The sequence below is a fragment of the Rhinatrema bivittatum genome, chromosome 4 (assembly GCF_901001135.1).
Source record: "Rhinatrema bivittatum chromosome 4, aRhiBiv1.1, whole genome shotgun sequence".
Classification (NCBI taxonomy): Eukaryota; Metazoa; Chordata; class Amphibia; order Gymnophiona; family Rhinatrematidae; genus Rhinatrema; species Rhinatrema bivittatum.
In genome coordinates, this window is record NC_042618.1 from 295,074,576 (window position 1) to 295,101,506 (window position 26,931).

The 26,931-nt window shown below is 47.6% G+C and overlaps 1 protein-coding gene across 1 annotated transcript in view; it reads right to left on the minus strand.

Annotated features, from left to right (window-relative positions):
• The window catches only part of FAM98B (family with sequence similarity 98 member B), a 197,801-nt gene that overhangs the window by 112,756 nt on the left and 58,114 nt on the right, over window positions 1-26,931 (minus strand). The window contains 1 exon segment of the mRNA XM_029600204.1: window positions 19,633-19,767. Within this exon segment, the coding sequence (XP_029456064.1) occupies window positions 19,633-19,767 (135 nt within the window).

A 26,931-nucleotide genomic window follows, 5' to 3' on the forward strand; every position in this document is an offset into this window, starting at 1 on the left:
TAGCAGAGTCCCTGGAGGCCACGGCTGAACCAGGGCATCGATTCCGTGGGAGATCGGATCGCGCTTGCGGCTGAAGTATCTGGGTACTTGAGCATTGGACTTGTCCGCCAGTAAATCCATGTCCGGAATCCCCCAGTGATCCACAATCATCTGGAAGGCTGTGGGTGACAGCTGCCACTCTCCCGGATTTAGACATTCTCTGCTGAGGAAGTCTGCCATGGTGTTGTCCTTCCCGGCAATGTGGACGGCGGAGATGTCCTGAAGATTCGCCTCTGCCCAAACCATCAGTGGGGCGATCTCCAGAGATACTTGTCGGCTTCTGGTTCCGCCCTGACGGTTGATGTATGTCACCGTGGTGGCGTTGTCTGACATCACTGACTGCTCTGTTCTTCAGTTTGTGAGCAAATCGAAGGCATGCTAATCGGACTGCCCGAGCCTCTAGACGGTTGATGTTCCACGCTGACTCTTCTCCGCACCACCGCCCTTGTGCGGTGAGTCCTTCGCAGTGTGCTCCCCAGCCGCTCAGGCTGGCATCTATGGTGAGCAGAGTCCACGTGGGAGAGGACATCCTCGACCCCTTGCTCATGTGGTCGGACTGCAGCTACCACCTTAACTGTGTCTGGACTCTGGCAGGCAGAGGTAGGTGCGTGGAATAGTTCCGTAGACTAGGGCTCCAGCGAGAGAGCAGGGAGTGTTGTGGAGGTCTCATATGGTCCCTTGCCCAAGGTACCTCTTCCAGGGTGGATGCCATGAGACCGAGAACTTGCAGATAATCTCAAGCTATGGGCCGACTGGTTCCCATCAAGTACTGGTTGCGCGTATGAAGTTTCAACCTTCTCTTGGTAGTGAGACTGACTGTGTCTGCCTGCGTGTCAAACTGTATTCCCAGGTATTCCAGTGACTGGGAAGGCTGCAGGCAGCTCTTGTTGAGGTTGATTACCCAGCCCAAGCTTTCCAGAAGGGCGATCACTCTCCTCTCGTGATTTCGCCCTGATCAGCCAATCGTCTAGGTAGGGATGGACCAGAATTCCATCCCGCCTGAGGGCCGCTGCTACCACGACAACCACCTTGGTGAAGGTCCACGGTGACGTGGCCAATCCGAAGGGCAGAGCCCGGAATTGGAAGTGGCGACCCAGAACCTTGAAGCGTAGGTAGCGCTGATGATCCGGATGGATCGGGATGTGCAGGTATGCCTCTGACAGGTCTAATGCAGTGAGGAATTCTCCTGGCTGTACTGCGGCCTTGATGGAGCGCAGAGTCTCCATGCGAAACCTCGGGACCCGTAAGTATCGGTTGACTGACTTGAGGTCCAGTACAGGCCGAAAGGTGCCCCCTTCCTTGGGTACCATGAAATAAATGGAATAGTGTCCAGAATTCACTTCCCAGGCAGGTACTGGGATGATGGCTTTCAAGGACAGGAGCCTCACCAGGGTAGCTTCCAATGCTGCCTTCTTGTGCATGGGACATGATGATTCCACAAACTTGTCCGGAGGGAGATGATGAAAGTCCAGATAATATCCCTCCCGGATAATGGCGAGGACCCACTGGTCTGACGTGATCTCGACCCATCTGGGGTAGAAGAGGGTTAACCTGCCCCCTATGGCTCCGTCCCCCAGATGAATTGGCGGATTCTCATTGGGAGGCGCGGCCGGGGCCTGAGCCCGGGCCTGCTCCCCTCTTGCGCTGCTTGGTCCGAAAGGACTGATTCCTGGTCTGAGGACGTGGTGCCTGGTAGCGACTCCTGTAAGGAACAAAGCGCTGTGAACTCCTGCCCCTGGAGGGCCTTGGAAAGGCGCGCTGGCCCCTTCTGAACCGATCTTCCGGCAGTCTAGGCACTGGAGAGGCACCCCATGTACTGGCCAGTTTATCAAGGTCGCTGCCAAATAGGAAAGAGCCCTTAAAGGGCAATCTGGTGAGGCGTGTCTTTGAAGGCGCATCAGCCGACCATCTCCGGATCCAGAGCTGCCTCCTGGCGGCTACGGAGGATGAGATCCCCTTAGCTGTTGTCCGGACTAGGTCTGATGCAGCATCCATGAGGAATGAAAGAGCTGACTCCATGTCAGCTGCAGGAGCGTTGTTCCTAACCTGTGACAAACAGGCGCGCATCACCACTGTGCAGCAGGTCGCAATCCGCAAAGATAGAGCTGCCACCTCAAAGGTCTGCTTCAGAATGGCGTCCAGTCGCCGGTCATGAGGCTCCTTGAGGGCCGTCCCCCCTTCGACTGGAATGGTAGTGCGCTTGACCACAGCGCTAATCAAGGCGTCCACCTGAGGGCACGCCAGCAGGTCCTGGATAGCCGGTGCCAATGGGTACATGCCCGTCAGGGCCCGGCCCCCTTTGAAGGAAGCTGCTGGTGCCACCCATTCTAAATCTATCAGTTGTTGTGCTGCTTGCAAGAATGGAAAATGGCGGGCTGTAGGACGAAGACCTTCCAGCAGGGGGTTCTGCGCAGAGGGTACCGTAGCGCTGGGACCTGTAATATCCAACTCCGCCAGACACTGAGACACCAGGTCGGAGAGGTCCTCCTTAGGGAAGAACTGCCTCATGGTTCTATATGGCTTAATCCCTGGGGGAAGTTCCCCCTCGTCTGGGAGTTCGGACTCATCCGGTGAAACCTCCTCGTCTGACGGATCTGGACTGTCCAGCGGTTGGAGGACCCACTCACGATAAGGGCGTGAGGGTCCAGGAACAGGATCCGCAGGAGCCGCCCCCGCAGCGGCAGCAGCCGCCGCAGTCGCAGCCACCGCAGGAACAACAGGAACAGCAGGAACCACAGGGCCTGGACGAGAAGCCGTTTGCATCTGTACAAAGGCATGAATCCCCTTAAAGAGATCCACCCAGGAAATGGAAGCAGCCTCTAATCGCCGGGGTACGAGATCCCCCGGGATTCCCGATTGGTCGAGACTGCCCGCTAAATCCGGGGTAGCCCCTGGGGAACTGTCCGCAAATCGTGGCTGAGACTGGTCCTGGCCCGAGGGTCCCACGGCCTCCTCACATTGGGCACATAGGGAGTCTGGCTCTTCACTGTGCGTGGCTCTAAGCTGGCATGCAGAGCAGAGGCCAAGGGCTTTAATGCCTGAGGCAGGCGGCGCCGCCGAAGACGCTGAGGCGTTCTGTTCCATGGAAAAGTATGCGCTGAATGAGAAGCGGCAATAATATATGCTTAATACAACAGGCGCACAATAATAATAATATGCGGCAGCAATATGCGCTTAATACAACAGGCGCACAATAATAGTATGCGGTAGCAATATGCGCTTAATACACCAGGCGCTTAACAATAATAATATGCGATATGTTTCTCAGCAATAGGTGGCCATAAAAGCAGCTCAATTGTATGCAATATGCTCTCAGCAAAAAGCGGTTAGCAATACACGCTTAATGGCAGTCAATATGCACTCAGCAATATGCGGTTAGCAATATACGCTTAATGGCATTCAATATGCTCTCAGCAAGGAGTGGTTAGCAATACACTCTAAATGGCATGCAATAGGCTCTCAGCAATAAGCGTTCAGCAATACACGCTCAATGGCCTTCAATAGGCTCTCAGCAATAGGCGGTTAGCAATACACTCTCAGTGGCATTCAATATGCGCTCAGCAATAAGGCAATATACGCATACGGAGGAATAGAGCAGCGCCTATTACGGGCGCTCAATACCTGAACAAGGCCCACAAAATGGCGTCCTCCACGGCGTGCCACGCCACCGATCCTCTGCTCCTCGGAGACCAGAAATAAGAGATGTAAGCCTTACCTGATCCTCGGCGCTTCCCGGCTGGAACCCGGGCGGTCTCCGGCTGCGGGGGGAGAGGGCAAGTACTGTCACTGCCGCGTTTGAGGATATGCACCCGCTGCCTCGTCCACGCCGGGACAGAGGCGCCTCGTATGCCTCACCCGAACCTCGCCCGGGGGCTATGTCCCTGCCGGGATTTGGCCACCGGACCGAGGACTTAGACCTCCGGGGGATCACGGAAATCACCCCGGGAAACTCTACTGGGGGAGGGACCTTAGGGTATCACCGCAGGAGTGCGGGGCTCGATGTTGTAGTTGAAAGAAAGTAGAAAGAAGAAAATAGAAAGTAGATTTGGAAAACACGCTCAGCGAGCGTGCAGGCTCTCCAAACTGCTTTGGAGATGGAAATTAATAAGTTGCTACGCTTCCTGTGGGGGTATATATACCCGTGCTGACGTCAGATCCGTCTCCAACTGCTAGCAAGCGGATACTATACCCATTTGTTCTGAATCCATCTGGCTACACGCCAGGAAAGTAAATTTACAGCTCTAACACTAAATTTTCAAAAGGGAAACTTTGATAAGCTGAGGAAAATAGTAAGAAAAAGAAAGCTGAAAAGTTCAGCTGCAAAGGTTAAAAGTGTTCAAAAGGCATGGACATTGTTTAAAAATACATTCCTAGATGCCCAGTCCAGATGTATTCCATACATTAAGAAAGGTGGAAGGAAGGCAAAACGATTACTGGCATGGTTAAAATGTGAGGTGAAAGAGGCTATAAGAACATAAGAAATTGCCATGCTGGGTCAGACCTGACCCAGCCCAACATCCTGTTTCCAACAGAGGCCAAAAACCAGGCCACAAGAACCTGGCAATTACCCAAACACTAAGAAGAACCCATGCTACTGATGCAATTAATAGCAGTAGCTATTCCCTAAGTATAATTGATTAATAGCCATTAATGGACTTCTCCTCCAAGAACTTATCCAAACCTTTTTTGAACCCAGCTACACTAACTGCACTAACCACCTCCTCTGGCAACAAATTCCAGAGCTTTATTGTGCGTTGAGTGAAAAAGAATTTTCTCCGATTAGTCTTAAATGTGTTACTTGCTAACTTCATGGAATGCCCCCTAGTCCTTCTATTATCCGAAAGTGTAAATAACCGATTCACATCTACTCGTTCAAGACCTCTCATGATTTTAAAGACCTCTATCATATCCCCCCTCAGCCGTCTTCTCCAAGCTGAACAGCCCTAACCTCTTCAGCCTTTCCTCATAGGGGAGCAGTTCCATCCCCTTTATCATTTTGGTTGCCCTTCTCTGTACCTTCTCCATCGCAACTATATCTTTTTTGAGATGCGGCGACCAGAATTGTACACAGTATTCAAGGTGCGGTCTCACCATGGAGCGATACAGAGGCATTATGACATTTTCCGTTCTATTAACCATTCCCTTCCTAATAATTCCTAACATTCTATTTGCTTTTTTGACTGCTGCAGCACACTGAGCCGACAATTTTAAAGTATTATCCACTATGATGCCTAGATCTTTCTCCTGGGTGGTAGCTCCCAATATGGAACCTAACATCGTGTAACTACAGCAAGGGTTATTTTTCCCTATATGCAACACCTTGCACTTGTCCACATTAAATTTCATCTGCCATTTGGATGCCCAATCCTCCAGTCTTGCAAGGTTCTCCTGTAATGAATCACAGTCTGCCTGTGATTTAACTACCCTGAATAATTTTGTATCATCCGCAAATTTGATAACTTCACTCGTCGTATTCCTTTCCAGATCATTTATATATATATTGAAAAGCACCAGTCCAAGTACAGATCCCTGAGGCACTCCACTGTTTACCCTTTTCCACTGAGAAAATTGACCATTTAATCCTACTCTCTGTTTCCTGTCTTTTAACCAGTTTGTAATCCACGAAAGGATATCGCCTCCTATCCCATGACTTTTTAGTTTTTGTAGAAGCCTCTCATGAGGGACTTTGTCAAACGCCTTCTGAAAATCCAAATACACTACATCTACCGATTCACCTTTATCCACATGTTTATTAACCCCTTCAAAAAACATCCTTCAAAAATTGGAAGGATCCATCTAAAGAAAATAGGAAAAAGCATAAGCATTGTCAAGTTAAGTGTAAAACATTGATAAGACAGGTGAAGACAGAATTTGAAATCAAGTTGGCCGTAGAGGCAAAATAATAATTTTAAAAAAAATATATATCCAAAGCAAGAAACCTGTGAGAGAGTTGGCTGGACTGTTAGATGACTGAGGGGTTAAAGGGACTCTTAGGGAAGATAAGGCCATTACAGAAAGACTAAATTAATTCTTTGCTTCCATGTTTACTAATGAGGAAGTTGGGGAGATACCAGTTCCGGAGATGGTTTTCAAGGGTGATGAGTCAGATGAACTGAACCAAATCACTGTGAACCTGGAAGATGTAGTAGGCCAGATTGACAAACTAAAGAGTAGCAAATCACCTAGGGTACTGAAGGAACTTAAAAATGAAATTTCTGATCTATTAGTTAAAATGTGTAACCTATCATTAAAATCATCCATTGCACCTGATGACTGGAGAGGGCCCAATGTAACCCAAATATTTAAAAAGGGTTCCAGGGGCGATCCGGGTAACTATAGACCAATGAGCCTGACCTCCAGTGCCGGGAAAAATAGTGGAAACTAATCTAAAGATCAAAATCATAGCGCATGAGAGATAATACTCGGGGGTGGGACCAAGATGGCCGACTGACCAGAACAGCACTGAGACGCCTGTAACGGGCCATGTTTTTTCCTGACTCAAGATGCCCCATTCTGGCAGGAAACTCCGGGCAAGGGAGCGTGTTTCATCTGATTCCTTGGCATCATCGACTTCAGGCCCGATGGACGCCCATGTGCTGCAGGGACCTAGGGCACCGGGAGGAGGCTTGCTGGAGGAACACCGAGAGGAAGAAGAACTCGGCGACCTCCCTGAGCTAATGACATCTTTTTCCCCGGCACAGTGGATTGCCCCGGGAAATCCAGCTGAGACCAGAGCTGCCTCGACGATTCAAGAAACGGCCTTTGCAAACGCTGTTGAAATTCAACATTCGCAGTCTCAACTTGGTGAGGCTTCGGAAGGAGAGCTGGAGGTTTGCGAAGCCCATAGAGATCCCGAGGCATGTGCCAGTATTGCTGCAGGGGGCAATTCGAAAGCAATCTTCTAGGAAACAGAATTGAATCTCCTGAACTGGTAAGACCTGCATTATTCACCTTGGAACCGATTTGGTTCCAACTGAACTGAATAAAAATATTGCTAAACAAATAAGTTCTGTAATTACTTCTCTAGGACTGTTAGATCATTGTCTAAAGTTGGTTGAAAGTGGGATTTCCAATTATAAAAAGATTGCCAAAATCTCAAATTGGAGATTGGAAAAATGTCTGAATCCCAGCAAATAATTAAGGGCAACCAAGTATTAACTAACAGGCTTGAACAGCTGGAGAATCAAATGAGGGAAAAATCTTAGTCATTAATTTTCCAAAAGATCCTACAATAACCCTGAAGTATATATGTGGAAAAAATACTTATTGGAAGTTTTTAAGATCCCTGAGTCGACTGCTTTTAATGTCCAGAGTGTACTATATTCCACAATCTAAAAAAGCTCCATTAGATCAAAAGGGATTTGATACTATACCACCAGTGAAGTTACCATCATTGGATCTCACTAACATATTGGAAACGACTCAGAAAGATATAATTACCCCGGCAACACTCAGTCACATTTTTGTTGGAAACTGATCGGGACTGGATATTAAAATTGTTTTTTCATAATTAGCTACTTTTCTTGATTTCAAGATAAATATAAACCCGTATTTAGCAAGACAGACACAAAAGAGAAGGAAACAATTTTTGATTCTCAGGCCACAGGTCTTGGAATTAGGAGCATTATTCTTCTTAGTTTCCTTGCAAATGTTTAATCAAGTACCAGAATGCCACATATTTTTTTTCTTACCTTCTCAACTTACAGCATTTTTGTCTGACAAGATTATATTACCTACTATTATATCTTCTTCTCCTATTGCAGAGGACTGAGCAAAGAGGCTGGTACAGATTCTGCTGAATAAGTGGAAAATCCCCATTTGACCAGTTGAATCTTATTTAAATTTCCTGAGGTTGTGAAAAGATCCTGTCTATAGTGCACGTGAAATGAGTCAAACGTTTTAAATAATTTCTTCTTTTTTCCTTATAAAGATCATTTGTCTTCGAGATTACAACTGAAGTGTATTCTTTTCTTGAATGTAAGTGGTAAAATTCAACAAATAAAAAATAGGAGCATATAGAAGGACATGGTTTAATGGAACACAGTCAACATGGATTTACCCAAGGGAAGTCTTGCCTATCAAATCTGCTTCATTTTTTTGAAGGGGTTAATAAACTGCTCAACCCAGTAGTATTTAGATTTTCAGAAGGCATTTGACAAAGTCCCTCATGAGAGGCTTCTAAGAAATCTAAAAAGTCATGGGATAGGAGGCGATGTCCTTTCGTGGATTACAAACTGGTTAAAAGACAGGAAACAGAGTAGGATTAAATGCTCAATTTTCTCAGTGGAAAAGGGTAAACAGTGGAGCACCTCAGGGATCTGTACTTGGACCAATATTTTTCAATATATTTATAAATGGTCTGTAAAGGAATACGATGAGTGAGGTTATCAAATTTGCGGATGATACAAAATTATTCAGAGTAGTTAAATCACAAGTGGATTCTGATACATTACAGGAGGACCTTGCAAGACTGGAAGATTGGGCATCCAAATGGCAGATGAAATTTAATGTGGACAAGTGCAAGGTGTTGCATATAGGGAAAAATAACCCTTGCTGTAGTTACACAATGTTAGGTTCCATATTAGGAGTTACAACCCAGGAAAAAGATCTAGGCATCATAGTGGATAATACTTTGAAATCGTCGGCTCAGTGTGCTGCAGCAGTCAAAAAAGCAAACAAACAATGTTAGGAATTATTAGGAAGGGAATGGTTAATAAAACACAAAATGTCATAATGCCTCTATATTGCTCCATTTTGATACCATACCTTGAATACTGTGTACAATTCTGGTCGCCGCATCTCAAAAAAGATATAGTTGCGATTAAGAAGGTACAGAGAAGGGCAACCAAAGGGGATAGAACACTCCCCTATAAGGAAAGACTGAAGAGGTTAGGGCTGTTCAGCTTGGAGAAGAGACAGCTGAGGGGGGATAGGATAGAGATCTTTAAAATCATGAAAGGTCTTGAACGAGTAGATGTGAATCGGTTATTTACACTTTCGGTTAATAGGACTAGGGGGGCACTCCATGAAGTTAGCAGGTATCACATTTAAGACTAATTGGAGAAAATTCTTTTTCACTCAACGCACAATTAAGCTCTGGAATTTGTTGCCAGAGGATGTGGTTAATGCAGTTAGTGTAGCTGGGTTTAAAAAAGGTTTGAATAAGTTCTTGGAGGAGAAATCCATTAACTGCTATTAATCAAGCTGACTTAGGGAATGGCCTCTGCTATTACTGGCATGGGATCTTCTTGGTGTTTTGGTACTTTCCAGGTTCTTGTGGCCTGGTTTGGCCTCTGTTGGAAACAGGATGCTGGGCTTGATGGACCCTTGGTCTGACCCAGCATAGCAATTTCTTATGTTCTTACTAAGGAAAACAAAATTCTCAGGTAAGTAATTTCTCCATTTCCTAGAGTGTAGACAGCTGGACTCAGGACCAGTGGGATCTACCAAAGCTACTCCCGAACAGGGCGGGAGGCTGCCTGAGGTCCAGTCAACAACTCCTGTGTAAAATCTACATCCTCACAGGCCTGCACATCCAGATGATAAAACCTGGAAAAGGTGTGCAAGGAGGACCATGTCGCAGCTTGACAAATATCGACAGGAGACAACAGTCTAACCTCCACCCATGACACTGCCTGAGCTCTAGTGGAATAAGCCCTAAACTGAGTAGGCAACAGCTTTTCAGCATCCACATACACAGCCGTGACCATCTCCTTAATCCAGCGAGCTATTGTAGCCCGCGAAGCTGGTTCACCCTGCTTCCTTCCACCATGAAGGACAAACAGATGATCAGACTTTCAGAAAAGTTGAGAAACCTCTAGATACCGCACAACCAGTCTCTTGACATACAAGGAACGCAGGAGAAGATACTCCTCTGCATCCCTGATCTTATCTAGGCATGGCAAAGAAATGGACTGATTCAAATGAAACCCCGAGACCAACATAGGCAAGAAGGATAGAACAGTACACAACTCCAACGCCCTTGGAGTCACTTGAAGGAATGGCTCCTGGCAAGACTAGGCCTGCAGCTTGGAAGTGTGACACACAGAACATACAGCCACAAGAACATGTTCTTCAGGGACAATAACCGCAAGGAAAGGCTACGCAACGGTCGAAACATGGGGCCTGGAAAAAATCCAGCATCAGGTTAGAACTCCACAAAGGAACTGGCAACCACAAGGGAGGCTGAAAGTGCTTCACTCCCTTCAAAAAAAAAAAAAAAAAAAAAAAAAGGGCCACATCAGGATGGGACGATAAGGAGACACCACTTACTGTGCCCTCTGAAACATAAGAGGCGCAACCTGAACCTTCAATTAAATGCCAATCCTTTATTCAACCCAGCCTGCCAAAATCCAGAATAAGCAGGATCTTAACGAGGAAGAACACAAAGCTCCTTGCACCAGGCTACAAACATTCTCCAAACTTGCACATATGCTAGAGAAGTGGAGAACTTCTGAACGCGGAATAAGGTGGCAATCACTGCAGAAGAATATCCACGCTTCAACAAGCAAGCCCTCTCAAGGGCCAAACCGTAAGGCGGAACGGAGCTGATCCTCGTGAACAATGGGCCCCAGCTGCAACAGATTCATGTGCGGCAGAAGATGAAGGAAGTCCTCTACCAGACGTCTCCGCAAATCCACATACCACCTATGACTGGGCCAATCCAGAACCACCAACACTACTAGCCCCCTGTGGATTTCGATTCTGCAAATGACCATGCACAGGGACCATGGATCTCTCCTGCGACTGAAGAATCAAGGAACCTTCGCACTGCGAGAAGTTGCCAGCATACCCCCAAATGATTTCTGGTGAAGATATACACTTCAGATTCACATGAAATATTCCCCTGATGAAGCCCATATATTGGGTGAAATAAAGGCCTTTTTGGAACTGAACTGGGGACTGAATTAAGAATGAGGCACTCAACTACAAGGAATGTTTGAAGTTCAAGGAATGGAATGTCTACTAAGCCAGAAATATTGCTTCAAATCCTATAATTGAAATCCTGTGCTTGAGTTAAGAATGACTATTTTATAAAATAGGCTACTTTTTAAGTAAATCAAGGTGAAATAACTTTTTGCCCGATAATTTCATTTCCTCGAAGTAGAGCAAACCAGTCCACACCAGCGGGTTCACACTCCAACCAGCAGGTGGAGATGGAGAACAATGACTCTGTCGTCCTTCTCATATAGCTCACCACAGACATCAGCCAGCCAGTATTTTTATTTAAAAGCTAACTATGGACACTAAGCCACCTAAATGTTATTGCATCCTCCAATAATCACTATTTGAAATAAAATGTTCTTCCATTATGTAATTATTCAATTTTTTTTTTTTTTTTAAACATAATGGAAACACTGAACTCTGCTCCACCAACAATAGTCTCATAGGAAAACTGTAAAATGATTATTGTAGAACAAAACTCACTTACCAGGTACAACAATTACATGCATATTTGAGATCCTCACCATACAATACTGTCCTTAAGGATCTCACACAACAGAAGAAAGTCAACCACTTCAAAGCAGCCCAGGGCGAGATGGTGGACTAGCTTGCCCTACTTCAAGGGAAAAAAAATTCAGTTAAGAAGTAATTTTACCTCTTTATCCATGCAAGCCAGTCCACACCAGTATGATATACCAAAGCTACTCCCCAGAAGGGCAAGAGGCTGCCTGAGGCCCAAGCAGCACTGCCCTAGCAAAGGCCAAATCCTCCGGTGCAGCCAAATCTAATCAATGGTATCTGGCAAACATATGCAAGGAAGATCACTTCACCACTCTACAGATCTCTACTGGAGAAAGAAAAAGCGATTTCACTCAAGAAATAGCCTGTGTCCAGATCGAATGTTCTTTTATCTGCTTCAGAAGAGGTTTCCTAGCATCCACATAGGCCGCCATCACCACTTCCTTAATCTACCAAGCCACCAAGAGGCCACCTCCCTCTTCTTCACTCCTCTGTGAAGGGGTAAGAGTCTAACTGTTTTACAAAAGATATTGGTAAGCTGCAGATAATGCAATTAATGCTGCCGCACATCCGATGGCCGCAATTTCCTGAATTCTTGTCCATCCAAAGGATGGTAGAAACACAGTCTGATTCAAATGGAAATCTGAAGCCACCTTTGGAAGAAAGACAAGTACTGTCCTTAACTGTACCCTATCCAGCATAACCAAAAAGGGTTGGGCTGCCACACAGTGAGCATGCAGGTCGCTCAGCTCCTAGGAAGTCTCTTTAAAATAGCCTTTTCCTGTAACTAAATACTTTTTTTGAAATGCCTCACATGAAACGAAAGGCTAAGATTCATGAAAATATTACCTCTACACCAAATTCAGCAACGAGACAGCCAAGGATTGAGGAGGCCTTCGGGAGATCTTTGCACCCCAGACCGGAAGGAGGAGCCGCAGGCGAAACCAGTGGAGAGCAGCTGCTGGACGCCAGGGCTGATGAAACATCCCTTAGCCTTGGAGCGCCAACTATGCCACTGGGTCCCCCAGAAGGAGGGGGGGGGGGGGGGAGGGAGAACATCTAAGAACGCTGAAGGAACAAATGACTCTAAAGACTGTGATAGCCCTGAGAAGCAGCGGTGAATGGCCGACTGCTTCGGAGAGCTCGTTTCAGGGCCCCAAGGGCCGGTTGGAGGAGGAACAGCATCTGGAAGGAGAGAGATGCCCTTCGGAGGTAGGAGTGAAAAAAATCTGAAATTCAAGTCTTACTTGCTTCTAATATGGAAATGCCGGTTAAAATCACTCTTGAAGAAATCTGGAAAGTTATAACAACTTTGAATAGAGCAGTAACTGATTTGACTTCCACTGTGAAATAAAGTTGAAGCAAAGTCCAATCTCAGGAAAATACGATTACTGAGATGGGTATGAAGATTAAAGAAATTGATGTAGAGATGAAAAAAGTTAAAGAGGTACAGTGCAATTTGATAAAATCAGAAACCATTATGGTAAAGAAAATGGATTATATCGAGAATGATTTGAGAAGATCAAACTTGAGGTTCCTTAATTTTCCAAAAACAAGAAGGATGTCCTCTAAAGACTTGCTTAAAAGTTATTTAATTAATATATTGGGTTTCTCAGAAACATCTATTCCGGCGATATCCAAAATGTTGAAACTAGAGCAACATTGTTGGTCTCTTTCATGCAGGTGTCAGATAAGAGATTTAATACTCCAATTGTATTTTCATAAGCAACAGCAGCAATTTTATGGCAAACAAATTAGAGTATTCCCTGATATTACTAAGTTAATGCAAGAAAAGAGAAAATCTTTTCTACAGATGAAGAATGAGATAACTACAAGAGGAGCCAAGTTCTACATAAGATTCTACATAAGATTCACGATTAACAACCGCAAGGAAATACCCCAGAGGACAAAAAGTCAGACACGCCAAAAAAAAAGAGAGAACCAGATTCAAATCCTACAAAGGCACTAGGAAATGCAAGGGGGGGGGGGGGGTCTAAGGTGCCTCACACCTCAGAAATTTGGACACTTCAGGATGTGAAGAAAAGGTTCTCCCCTGTATACACCCCCGAAAACATGCTATGGCAGCTCAGACAGTCCTGTAAAATCTCCAAGATCAAAGGAATAGCACTGAAATGGGAAGACAAGAGTGGTCCTGACACCAATGTTCAAAGACCCACCAGACCCAGATAAAGGCCAAAGAGGTGGAAAATTTTCATGCTCGCAAAAAAAAAAGTTTCCACTCCTGGACCCCGAATACCCCCAAGTTCAACCATCGAGCCCTCTCAAAGGCCAAACCGTAAGACAAAACTGATCCAGACTGTCATGTAATACCGGACCCTGCTGCAGAAGTTCCCTGTGCAGAGGGAGCTGTCATGGATCCTCCGCCAGCAGATGGAGATTGGTGTTCCACGGCCTGTGTGGCCAATCCGGGGCCATCAGGAGCACCAAACCTGGATGCAGTGCTATCTTCTGTATTAACCGACTGATCATGGGCCACAACAAATGCACAGAGCTACTTTTCCCGTGGCCAAGATGAACCAACACATCCACTCCGAGCACTAGAACATTTCAGGTTAGACTGTAAAAGCGATTCGCTTTTGCATTCTGCGGTTTGCCATCAGATCCAGAAAGGGACACCCCATCACTCCACTATGATTCGAAACACTTCAGGGACCAGTTCCCATTCTCCTGGATCCAGCTCATGATGACTGAAATAGTCCGCATGCATGTTGTCGCCCCCTGTTATATGAGAAGTAGACAATGCTAGCAAATGCTGTTCCACCCACGGAAGAAGGAGATCCATTTTTTGAGAGACTTGATGACTTAGAGTCCCCCCCTCAATTTATGTAGGCCACCGATGTTGCGTTGTCCACATTACTTTCACCGCTTTTCCCTTCCAACAATGCCTCAAACTGCAGAAAGACTAACAAATTGCTTGGGCTTCTTGCCAGTTGATGCATCAAGATGCCACTTTGGGAGCCCACTGCCCGTACACAACTAGCTCTTGACAGTGAGCTTCCCCACCCCTGTAGAATCACTTCTGTAATGACCACCAACCAGTCAGGAGTCTCCAACTCCATTTCTTTCTCCAGATGGTCCCGGAGTAACTACCAGCGCAACTGTTGACCTTGCGTCAGAAGTGAGACAACAGTACATTGTACTTCCGAGACTGAGGATTCCAGCGGGCCAGAAGGGACCTCTGCAGGAGGCAGCATATGCACACAAGCCCAAGGCACCAACTCTATCATCACAGCCACTGATCCCAGCGTCTCTAGGTACGACCATACCAAACTGATAAACCGCCGATCTCCGGGCCCAGACTTGTCCCCAGATCTTCTAAATGCGGGATTCTGGAACAAACACCTTGCCCTGAGCAATATCGAACTGGATACCCATATACTCCAGGACCTGAGAAGGCTGCAAATGGGCCAAATTTACTACCCATCCCAGGTGCTGCAGCAACTGAATCACCCTGCTCGATATCACCTGAATTCTCTGCACCTGACTTGGCTCGGATTAGCCAGTCGCCAAATACAGATGAATCAGAATTCCCTCCTTGTGGAGAGCCGTGGCCACCACCAGCATCACCTTTGATAAGGTCCTGGGCAGCATGGCCAAGCTGAAAGACAATGCCTGAAACTGGTAATGGCGGCCTAAAACCACAAAGTGCAAGTAATGCTGATGTTTGCAAATTGGAATGTGTAAGTACACTTCCAAGGGGTCTAGGGGAGTAAAACTCTCCCCTCTGTACTGCCACGATGACTTACCTTAAGGTTTCCATTCGAAAATGGTAACCCGAAGGGCTTGATTGACTCCCTTTAGATCTAGAATAGTTTAAAGGAGCCCTCCTTTAGGGACCATGAAGTAAATGGAATAACTGTTTTTGTCTTTCTGATCCTCTGGAACCGGAACCACGGCCTTCAGAGTGTGCAGCCTCTGCAACATGGCCTGAACCATTGCCCGCTTTTCTGTGGAATGGCAAAAGGAAACCATAAAAGTGTCTGAGAAAGGACGGATAAGTTCCAAGGCGTATCCATTGCACACCTACTAGTCGGAAGTGATGTAGGCCCTCCTCCGATAAAATTATTACAAACAGCCGCCTATCTCTGGAACCGCGGATGGACCCCCAAAACTTCATTGGGAGGATTGAGGAGCTCCGGAGCCAGAAGCACAGTCTTTACCTGGCTTCTTTGCGCAAAAGGACTAAGACCTGGCAAACAAGCAGGACCTCTGATTACTCAATGACAGTAATCTGATTACTGAAAGAGCTAAACTGCACAGCGCTCCGAAAGCACTCCGAAATCGCCCCTTCGATGATGAAAACTGGGGAGTAGATTTCCTGTCCTCGGATAACCGAGGAAATTTGGACTCTCCCCATCAATCCATCATCTTCTCCAGTTCCTCTACAACCGATAAGCGCCCCTTAAACAGCAACTTGGTAAGATTAGACATTAAAATAGTATCCAAGGACCAGTTCCATAGCCAAAGTCGTCTTTGGGCTGCAATCACCAAAGCTAACCCCGAGCAGCCGTAAGCACCAAATCATAACCTGCATCTGCCAAGAACGCAGCTTCCGGCTCCAGGAATGGACCATTCTCACCCAAACCCTCCTGAGCTTTCTAGGCTAATTGAAATCAGACCCTGACCACCATGCTACAGCATGCAGAGATTTGGAGATTCAGAGCCACTGCCTCAAAGGCCTGTTTCAAAAATGCCTCAATTTTAGCATCTTTTAAAGTGGTACCTTCATCCACCGCAAACTGTCACTGCGCAAACCAGGGCATCCACCTTGGGAAATCACAGCTGCTCCCTAGCTTTAGGGTCCATAGGGTACAAACCCGCCAATGAGCGATCCCCTTTAAAATTAGCCTCAGAAGAACTCCTTTCCAAATCAATCAATTCTTGAACAGCCTCGTGTAGAGGAAAAATCTAGGATGCCTTTTGCAAACTAACCATCACAGAATTCCTCTTCAAATCCTGAGCTGCTGCAGGCAAGGCCTTCTCACACCCCAGGGTCCTCAGGATCTGTAAAATCAAACCAGACATCTCGTTCCTGTGAAAGAACTGAAGCATTGTCCTGTGCAACTCTGCATCTGAGATCACCTCCCCCTCCTCCAAAAATGCCTCATCAGGATCCCCTATCGAGGATCCCAACTCTTCCCAGGAGTCTCCCAAAGGATCTGCATCCTCACCTTCTCCCCCAGCATGCTGACCCCTTCTCTGCTTTACCCAACTGGGGAGGGGGGGGGGAGGGGAGGAAGACAATCACTCCTTTGACTGCTTCTGCAATCCTGAGGGAGGAGATCGCTGTTGCGGGCAATCCAGAGATCCTTTCTTCCCATTACAAAAAGCCTGCAGGCCTTTAAAAAATTCCACAGCTGACACTGTGGAAAGATCCATTCCCTGAGAAGATAAAGCCCCTTCCAAGCTCCCTCCAATGAGAATTAGCAGGAGAGGCAATGGGGAAGGCTCCTCCCCCCTCCCCCCCCAGGAGAAGCTGTGGCCACACTTCCCTCCTGTGAAATGGGAGCTCCTGACGTCCCCACATCACCTTGAACCTCCACACACTTACGGAAAATGCTGAGTGATCGCCTGGGGCTAATTACCCACATATGACAGGCAGAGCAGAAGCACAACTTTTCCAATGCTGCCCTCCTGACACCATCTCACCCCCTTGCGCGCTTCAGTAGCAATCTGCAGCCCAAAATGGTTCCTGCCGCGCGGTTCCTGTACTTCCATGTCACTCCAACTGGCTCCACAACTACTACTCCGGCCCTGCTCGCATCACGGCCTGATGCAGCCTTTTAATCCTGCCCTTCCTTGGTGCAAGATCACTGCTGCAATTTTATTAGCTTTATTTGTCATGCTGAAATCTGCAGCAGAATAAGAGAGAAACCGGGGCAAGGGAGCAGGCAAGAGAGAGGACACGACAGAAGGAGAAGAAAGAATTATCAGGGCTAAGCCCAAGGCTCTCTTACCCTACCGGCACTCTCCCAGCAGGAACTCTCCCTCATCAGGAGGGCAGCTTCACCTCACTCCTTTTCTATATTATCAGACACTCAACTGAGGGAGGGGGCAAAAGCTATCACCATAGGAGGTCAGAGCAGCTTGTTCAATCCTGGCAGGCCGAAGTCCACAAACAAGGATGCATGTCCACCAGCTGCTGGATATGCAAAAATACTGGCTGGCTGATGCCTGTGGTGAGCTATATGAGAGAGATGTCAGCGAGTTGTTGTTCTCCATCTCTACCTGCTGGTTGGAGTGCACAACCCACTGGTGTGGACTGGCTTGACCGGATTAAAAGGAATATAGCTTCAAGAACTTGTGATTTTATGAGACATGCTGTCGACCTTAAAAAATGCTATGTTTAATAATATCTATACATAATAGGTTTAGTGTTGGGTAGCTACCTATATCGTGATCATAGTGGTACTGATTCTAAAGATGCATATATAGTTTTCTGTATGAGTAATAGAATATGGGAGGCCACTACTTATTGAAGGTAGATTGGTAGCTATAGCCATTGTTTTTAAAATGCTGTTATATGTATGTTTTGGTCATTTTCAATTACAATAATTTTACTTTTAATCACACACACACGGGCAAGGTTCAAATAATTTCCCCCCAAAGACAAGATGTTAAATAGGAGGGGGGAAATAGAGAAACCTTCAAAACAAAGTTCTTTCAGGGATGTGTATATCCCAAGAGAACTAAGCCAACAACTTCATCACCTTAACACCAAGGCCCAACAGTCTACAGCACTCCAAGTATTTCTTCTGATTCATTCATTGTTCATATATGCATAATACAGGGTTTCCCAAACTTTTAGCCAATGTAAACCCATTTTAGTATTTGAAAATTCACATTACCCCAGAGGACAACCAAAACAAATTAGCTGGGATGTAGTCCCCCTCCAACACTCACTCTACTCTTACCCTCACTGCACTCCAGCTATTCCCCTCTCAACCTCCACTTTCTCCAGAGGTCCTAACTTCCTCCCCTCCAGTATACCCCCCTCAACCTCCATTCTTCCAGCTCCTCTTACCTCTCCAGCCCATTCTTTTACCCCTTCAGCCCTTTTGCATCCGCTGGTTGAACCCCCCCCCCCCCAAGCTCATCATATAACCCCCAACTAATCCTTTGTTTTCCCCTCCCTTTCAACCCATCCCCCACTCCCCCTTTCACCTCCATGCCTCACCTCCTTCCCTTCTATCACTCTCTGCTGATGCCCTCAATCTCCAGCTCCTCTCTTACAATCCAAGTAAATCTTCATCCATTCCACCATCCACAGCCAATTCCTCACCAGCTGATCCAACCCTCAAACCCTTCCTGCCTCTGATCCTTCCCTTCAAACAAGCCATTCTCTAAAGACCCTCCTTGCTAGGTTCAGTAGTCATTTTTCCTTTAAGACCCAGGCCAAAAGTGGATAACAACTTGTGAGAAGAGGGTTGGCAGATGACAGGGGCAACATTTTTCTCTTGGGTTGGTTCGGTAGAGGTTGATGAAAGAGGAGCAGTGGCAATCTCTACCAGCCTGTGCACAGTCAGCCTTCCCCTTTCCTCATGGCTGGTCCTATGCCTGGCGGCTATTTTCAAGCAGCAGCAATTAAAGTTAGCATGGGGCCTCTGAGCCAATGCAAGCCTACAAGCCCTGCAGCGATCCCTATCCCATCTCATGCAAAGCTTCATGTTAGCACAGAAACTCGTGCAAGGACAGGACCACTGCATGGCCTGCGAGTACATGCTGACTTCCAGTACTAATGCTACTGCTGCCTAAAGGGTTCTGCCATTTGAGGCACTTGTGAACCAAACTAAAGGTTTTGTGACTCCATTTGGGGTTCTGACCCAGTTTGGGAAGACCCCCTGACTGACAATGAAGTTCTGCTACTCTAACAGCTAAAAATTGCAAAAACAGAGAACTAGTAGTGGATTTCACTGTAACAGACTCAGCATGATCACAATACCAAAAGAGCAGGAGAAGCAAGGACTTATCAATTGGGAAATTGTTTTCATTTTTTGCTCAGTAACAGATTTCTCTCCTCCTGCAAAGTGCAATGCTTCTCAGATCATACCAATGCAATATATGTGCTACCTTTAACAGTAAAAGCAGCAACTAAAACAGGCTTCTTACAGAGAAGTTTTAGACAATCTTCCTTCTTCTTCAACCTATCGTTAATATCTCCAGAGACGAGTGCTGAGTACGGGCAGGCCAGCTCCTTTAGGAAACCGCTGATCTCCAATTGGAAGCTCTCAATGTCATCCTCACCTTATAAAAAGGAACAAAATCAGAAACAGTTGAAGTTAAAAATGTGCTTCCACCCCTACCACTACATCTGCACCTGTTATCCTGGCTTACTGTAAAGTATTCACCAGAGCCATAGAGAGGCCTAGCTATTTGCAAGAGGCATGAAAAATTTCAGTGCATACTCTTCACTAAAACATAGAAACATAGAAATGACGGCAGAAGAAGATCAATCGGCCCATCCAGTCTGCCCAGCAAGCTTCACACTTCTTTTTTCTCATGGCTCTTAGTAACCTTTGGTTCCATTTCCCTTTCACCCCCACCATTAATGTAGAGAGCAGTGATGGAGCTGCATCCAAGTGAAATATTAGTTAGGGGTAGTAACCTCCGCAATAAGCAAGCTACACCCATGTTTATTTGTTTACCAAGACTAAATAATTCAGACTATGTTATTCAGCCCTTATTGGTTGTTTTTCTTCTCCCCTGCCGTTGAAGCAGAGAGCTATGCTGGATATGCGTGAAGTATCAGTTTTTCTTCTCCCCTGCCGTTGAAGCAGAGAGCTATGCTGGATATGCGTGAAGTATCAGTTTTTCTTCTCCCCTGCCGTTGAAGCAGAGAGCTATGCTGGATATGCGTGAAGTATCAGTTTTTCTTCTCCCCTGCCGTTGAAGCAGAGAGCTATGTATATTATGTTCTTAAAGGCATCTTATAGTAAGATTAGAAATTCATAGTATTCATTATTATTTATTATATCAGTCATGGAAACTGGATTGAAAAAGGATTAAGCTAGATTTCAGGATAAACAAGTATGAAGAGGTGAATTTTTAGATTTCTTCCCAATAGAGAAAATGGCTTTATGATATCAGTGGGGTGGGGACTCAGACAAATTAGATGAACAGTTAAAAGGTTCTCCAAAATTTGTGCCACAAATAAAGTGCTCAGTGATCCCTGGTTTATATTTTCCACGTGCTCTTGACACGTGAACACTCTGAACCCTTTTTTCTTTATATCTATCTTTCTTACAAAGATAACATGCCAATTAAATTCAGTTGAAATCTCAGGTAGGTCATTGCACACTGCAATGCCAGGTACTTTTAAAGCTGTACTATCACTTATGGATACTGAACATTTTTATTGGTGCTTTGCCACTCGTTAATGCTTGTAATCATCAGCTGACACTAGTTTCCTACACAGAAGAACTTCTCTAATGTTTAATGATGCACTTCTACTAATTAACAAATGTGCTCATAATCAGGAATGGAAAAACTTGGACCCCCAAACCTACCACTTGCTCCAAGGGAGGTGGGGGAGGAGGGGGGGGAGGGGAAAAGTTGCTAAAACAAAAGATAATAAAGCAAAAAAAACAAAAAAAAACAAAGAAAACAAACAAAAAAAAAAAGATAAAGTCAAAACATGCTAAATAGCAGCAATAAAAAAAAAAAAAAAGTTCAAGAAAACAAATTCCCCAACTCCTACAAATTGTAGGCTGGTGCCTGTTTTCAAAATATATTTCCACCCCAGTACATAGTCTACAAAAAAAAAAAAAAGATTCACGTCTCCCTGTTAGTGTCAGGTTCCTCTGGTGTCTATGGGGCCACATCATGTGGAGGGCCCTGCTGATGTATCTGTACTAGTCAATGATTTAAAACAAATAAATAAAAAAGCATAGGGGCCAAGTTTCATAAGGTTTAGGATCCTAACTTTTGGAGCTTGGCTGCTAAATTGGCCCTTTTGAAAATTTACTAGAGCTGAGGGCCTAAATTTAGGCTCCTAGTTTCATGGAGCCCCTAAATTTCTGGGGCCCCAAACCACCACTCGCTGCTGGGACAGATAAGAGGGAGAAATTGGAGGTGGAAAGGAAAAAAAAATTTGGGAGGGAACATACATTGCAAAAATTATTAAAACAAAACTAAAGATAAACAACAAAAAAAAGAAAAAGAAAAGGAAAAGAAGAAATAGGGTAAGCTATATTAACTTTAAGCACACATTTCAGATTAGGAATAACCTGTAAGTATTACTACCCTTCAAAAGAGAAGATGTGTGGCACACAAAGTCAATCACTCTTCAGTACATTAAACCCCAAATTTTATTGATCAGAGACAACAAAAGGAAAACATTTAAGACACAAATACTTTTAAATATTCATAGGGGAGATTTCAAAAGAACAAATTCAAAACTCTTATGGAACGATGCTTTCAGTGAATAAGTGCAAGCAGCTGCTGACTGAATCTTACAGCTGAAGTTCTTGCTGTATAAATTGTTTATTCTTGCCCTGGCTCAAGATTATTTATCCTGCACCGTCAAAATAGTGAGTCCCTTCCATGGGGGTCCTCTCTTCCGGTGGGACTATATAAGTCACCTCCTGTCCTACCAGTTTTACTGTAAGCAGTTGCCGGATGCAAGCCTTTGTATCGGTATCTGTAAGTGATACTTCTATGTTTACCTTGTCTCTGCCTGCTGACATCCCTCATTATTAATAAAGACCCTGTCCCTACTGGGACCATATGAGATATTCTCTGAATTATCACTTAAGTGAAAGCGTTGTTCCATAAGAGTTTTGAATTTATGTTCTTTTGAGATCTCTCCTACGACCGGATTCATTTTTTTGAGACAACATGAATGCTCGTTGGTCTCCCTGAAGCAGCCTTGGTGCGAAACATGGCCGTGTCAGAGTTACTATGAATATTTAAAAAGTATGTGTCTTAAATGTTTCCTTTTGTTGTCTCTGATACATTAAACCCCAAATTTTATTGTTTTGAACTTCTTTTTGGAAGGTCGACCGGACCTAGTGTCTGGTCAGCCATGGTAATATGGGCCCAGGCTCGCTACGGGAGAAAGCCCGGGCCTGAGTTGGGTAGCGGAGGAGGTGGGGGGTGGCGAGGCAGGATGTGCGCACGGCTGGGTTTCGGGCTGGGACAGCCCTGATTGGCTGGGGAAGGGAGCTGGAGATGTGCTGGCTGGCCGGCCAGGATTGGGCAGCCAGCACGAGGTCAGCAGCTGGAGGTGGGGGCACAAGCGAAGCTTGCTGGCTCAGTCGCTCTTCGGCGTCTGGGCAGCTGGTGGTTTTTTGCGGGGGTACGGAGGCGTTGTAGGAGGTGAGCGCAGGCTTGAGCGGCGGAGGCGTGTTGGATGGCTGCGGGCATTCGCGCGTTGATGCAGCTAGAGTCGGAGGAAGCAGCGTGGGTTCCCGGGGATGCCGGTGAGGTGACTGGAGTGGAGCCAGCGCTGGTGCGGGATGATTCAGGGCTCGGAGCTGAGCGGGTGAGTGTTATCTGGGCTGCTGAGGTTCGGGGAGGGGGAGGTCTAGGTTCTCTGCAGCGTTGGCTTCAGCAGGGAAGGGAGGGGGGGCAGAGGGGCAAGATGTCCCAGCATTTCCTGTGCCGGCAAGGGGCGCAGGGAGGGGGAAGGGGCTGCGGGCCTCTCGTTCCAGGTCCCGTGTGCGGGGAGGGGGAGGTGACGCTAGGCACCTGTGAGGTGGGTCTAGTCAGTCATGGGGCAGCGGGCGGGGAGCGGCGTTTGGCCCTTTGCGGATGGCACAGCGAGGTACTTTGACCTCACGGAGCTGGGCCCGGGGTTGCGGCTGGTGAATCAGAGGGGCCAGTCGGGGAGCGTCCCTCTGCGGGGCTTTGGTGGTGGGTCTCCTATGATGTTACAAAGGGGGTGGCATGCCCTGGCTCCTGAGGCTTCGGCAGCTGGGCACAGGGAGTTAACAAGGAGGGGGGTGCGGATGGGGATAGGCTGTTCGGCCTCCTCGGGCCTTGCCTGGAGTTGGCTCACGCTCCCCAGCTCAGGAAGGTGTCCTTCGGTGGGCGGGGGCGAGGACCCGCGTCGATACTCTGTCCGGTCACAGGGTCAGGGCAGTCGCGGGTGGGATGCAGAGGGTCCTGTTGCGGGTGACTGGAGTGACTGGCTTTTCTCCGGGGGTGGTGCCTCCTTCTGGTTTTGTCTCCCCCTAGGCTGAGTGGGTGGCGGGATCCTGGGAGGAGCCAGGCACATCGCGTCAGGAGGAGTGGAGGAATGCGGCTGCTACAGCGGAGCTGTGGGCACCGGCGGCTCGAGTGGAGGTTCCTGGATTGGTAGCGGCGGTGAGGCACCCGCCGAGTGAGTTTGTCTTGTTTCCTAGGGCCGAGGACAGGGGGGAGTTGGGAGTTCTCGGCATATGGATGAATGTGGGGGAAGCGGACAGGGGTGATGTGCCGGACCGGGGTGTTGGGGAAGCAGGGGACACGGAGGCTGTGGATGCCAAGGTCAAGACAGCAGAGCGCAAGAAGGTTAAGTCCAAAAGGAAGCGTGCGCGGTCCAGTTCATCGGAGTCTACCTCCTCATCCTTGTCGTCCTCCTCGTCTGACTCGGGGGGGGGGGGGGGGGGGGGGGGGGGGGGGGGTCGGGTCTGGGTGCTAAGAGCAAGGAGGCTGACAGAAATACACCGGCTCTGGTTACCTTAACTGAGCTATGGGAGGAGGTGCTGTGATCTATGTGGAAGAAGATCCGTTGACGGAGGTTCATTGATATTTTTCAGTTGTTGGAGGGACGTAGAGGGAGGAGACGAGAGAAGAAGCAGCATAAGAAGAGTGAGTTTTCCCGGAACCCAGATGAAGGTAGCTCGGAACATTCACAACTGGATATGTTCGTTTTTGCGCTTAGCAAGCATCATCGGGCCCCGACGCAGGATGGCCCCTTGCTAGCGTATGCGATCCTGGCGGCAAGCAAGACGTATGAAGGATAGTTGTGGTTAAACTACGACGAGTGTTTTCAGGACCACATGGAGGAAAATAAGTTCATGTCCTGGGGTACCCAGGATGTGGGGCTTTGGGTTAACACAAATGTCATCCAAGGTGCAGGCGAGCGGTCTTGGATCTGCGGTCTTGCAGGGGAGCGGGTCTAGTCGGCCTTTTTAGCAGGGTCTCCCCGCGGGTGGCGCAGGCAAGTCTGGGCCAGGGGTTAGTGATGTCTGCTGGAGATTCAATAGATCTTCGTGTCTCTTCCCCGACTGCAAATTTCGGCATGCGTGTGCCACTTGCGGAGCGGGACACCCCACCTCTCGTGTCAAGCGGCAGGGGGACGGAACGGGAGCGACCCCTGGTTCCAAAGGACTGGGTAAGTGAAGTTTCAGTTAGGGCGGCTACTCCCATCAGGATCGGGGCTTGCTTCCTTGGTTGCGAACTTACCCGGTGAGAGGGGCGGCTTCGTTGCTGACAGAGGGGTTTACGGTGGGTTTTTCTATTCCATGTTCGAGCCCGGGTCCAGGGGGGGGGGGGGGGGGGGGTAAATTGTTAATCGGTGAAGCGGTTGCTGCAGGTGGTGGGTGACAAGTTGCAGTCCAAGATCGATTTGGGTCGGATTGCTGGTCCGTTTGCAACTCCTCTGCTGCCGGATATGGTGTGGTCCCCGTTGGCGGTCGTTCCAAAATGGGAGGCGGGTAAGTACCGGCTGATACATAACATGTCGTTCCCAGAGAGAGGGTCAGTGAATGATTGCATCCCCAAGGAGCTGTGTGTTGTCCGTTATGCCTCCTTTGATACAGCCGTGTGCAGGGTCAAGCGCTGTGGTCCGGGTGCTTTGATGGCTAAGGCAGACAGAGTCAGCTTTTCGGTTGTTACCGGTGCATCCGGGGAGTTTCCGCCTGCTGGGTTTCCGATTCAACCAGGCATTTTATTTTGACAAGTGCATGCTGATGGGTTGTTCTATTGCGTGCGCGTATTTTGAGGCCTTCAGTTTGTTCCTACACTGGGTAGTGGAGAACCTTTCGGGGTCAAAGAACATTGTGCATTTGGATGATTTTTTGTTTGTCGGCAAAGCGGATGCGGGCAATTGTGGGAATCTGCTGTGTTGTTTCCAGGAGGTCTCTGGCGAATTTGGAATTCCATTGGAGTCTGGTAAGACAGAAGGTCTGTGTTCGAAGTTGGTGTTCCTGGGGATTGAGTTAGATTCGGTAGCAATGGTGTCGCGTCTACCAGCAGACAAGGTGCATCTGTTGCAGGACTTGGTGCGGAAGGCGTTGGAGCAGTTGAAACTGTCTCTGCTGGAATTGCAATCATTGGTGGGCAGACTTAATTTTGCATGCCGGGTGATCCCCATGGGTCAGATCTTTCTGCGAAGGTTGTCATTTGCCATGTCCGGGGTCTGGAAGAGGCATCACAGGGTCCGGGTGACTGCGCCGCTTCGTGAGGATCTGAGTGTTCTTGGTTGACTTTAACGGGTCGGCATTTTGGCAATCCGATCCCATGTCCAATCATGACTTGGACTTGTTCATGGAAGCTGCTGGGGCAGTGGGGATTGGGGCTTATTTTCAGGAATCATGGTGTGCAGCAGGTTGGCCAGAAGAGTGGGTGGTATCTGGGGTCATGAAGAACATCACGTTCTTGAAATTGTTTCAGATCGTGGTGGCCTTACACATCTGGGGTCCAAGGCTGCGGGGCAAGCGGGTCGTGTTTTGGTGCAACATGGGTGTTGTGGAGGTGATCAACAAGAGGGCGGCGAGGTGCCTCTTGGTATCGAAATTGTTGAGGGAGCTGGTGATGCAATGTATGTCATTGAAAGTGACCATATGGGCACGGCATGTGCCGGGCGTTGCTAATGGAGAGGCAGACACTCTCGTTTCAAGTGGGACTTGTTCCGAGAGCTGGCTCCGGATGCGGAACCCCGTGGAACTTCAGTGCAGTCTTTCCTCTGGAGGTTTGGTTCCCCGAAGCCTGGAAACTGCTGCGGACGTCATTAGCCCCCTCCACGTGGTCCTGTTACGTGGGCGGGGCTCGCAAGGTGGTAGAATTCTTGTCTTCAGCAGGGTGGGTGGGGGTTCCGGTTTCGGATGTTTCGCTTTTGCGTTTTCTTGAGCATGCTAGGAAGAAGGTCGCTCAAAGGCAGCGGTGGGTAAGCAGCTTTCCGGGTTTTCTTTCTTCATGCATGCCCATGGGTGGGGTTTTCCGATAGGGAGGTTCTTGGTCAGGAGACTGTTAGCCGGTTGGGCTAGAGAAGTGGGGAGGGGAATGGACAGGTGCTGGCCAATCACGCACAATATTTTGTTGTTGCTCTGGGACTCACTGCTGAGTATTTGCTCTTCGCCCTATGAAACGGTGTTTTCGGACGGCCTTTGTTTTTGCTTTTTTCGGGGGGGTTCAGGGTCAGCGAGCTCATTGCACGGTCGGCTTCCAGTGTGGAGTGCCCCGGGATCCTGGCCAAACACATGG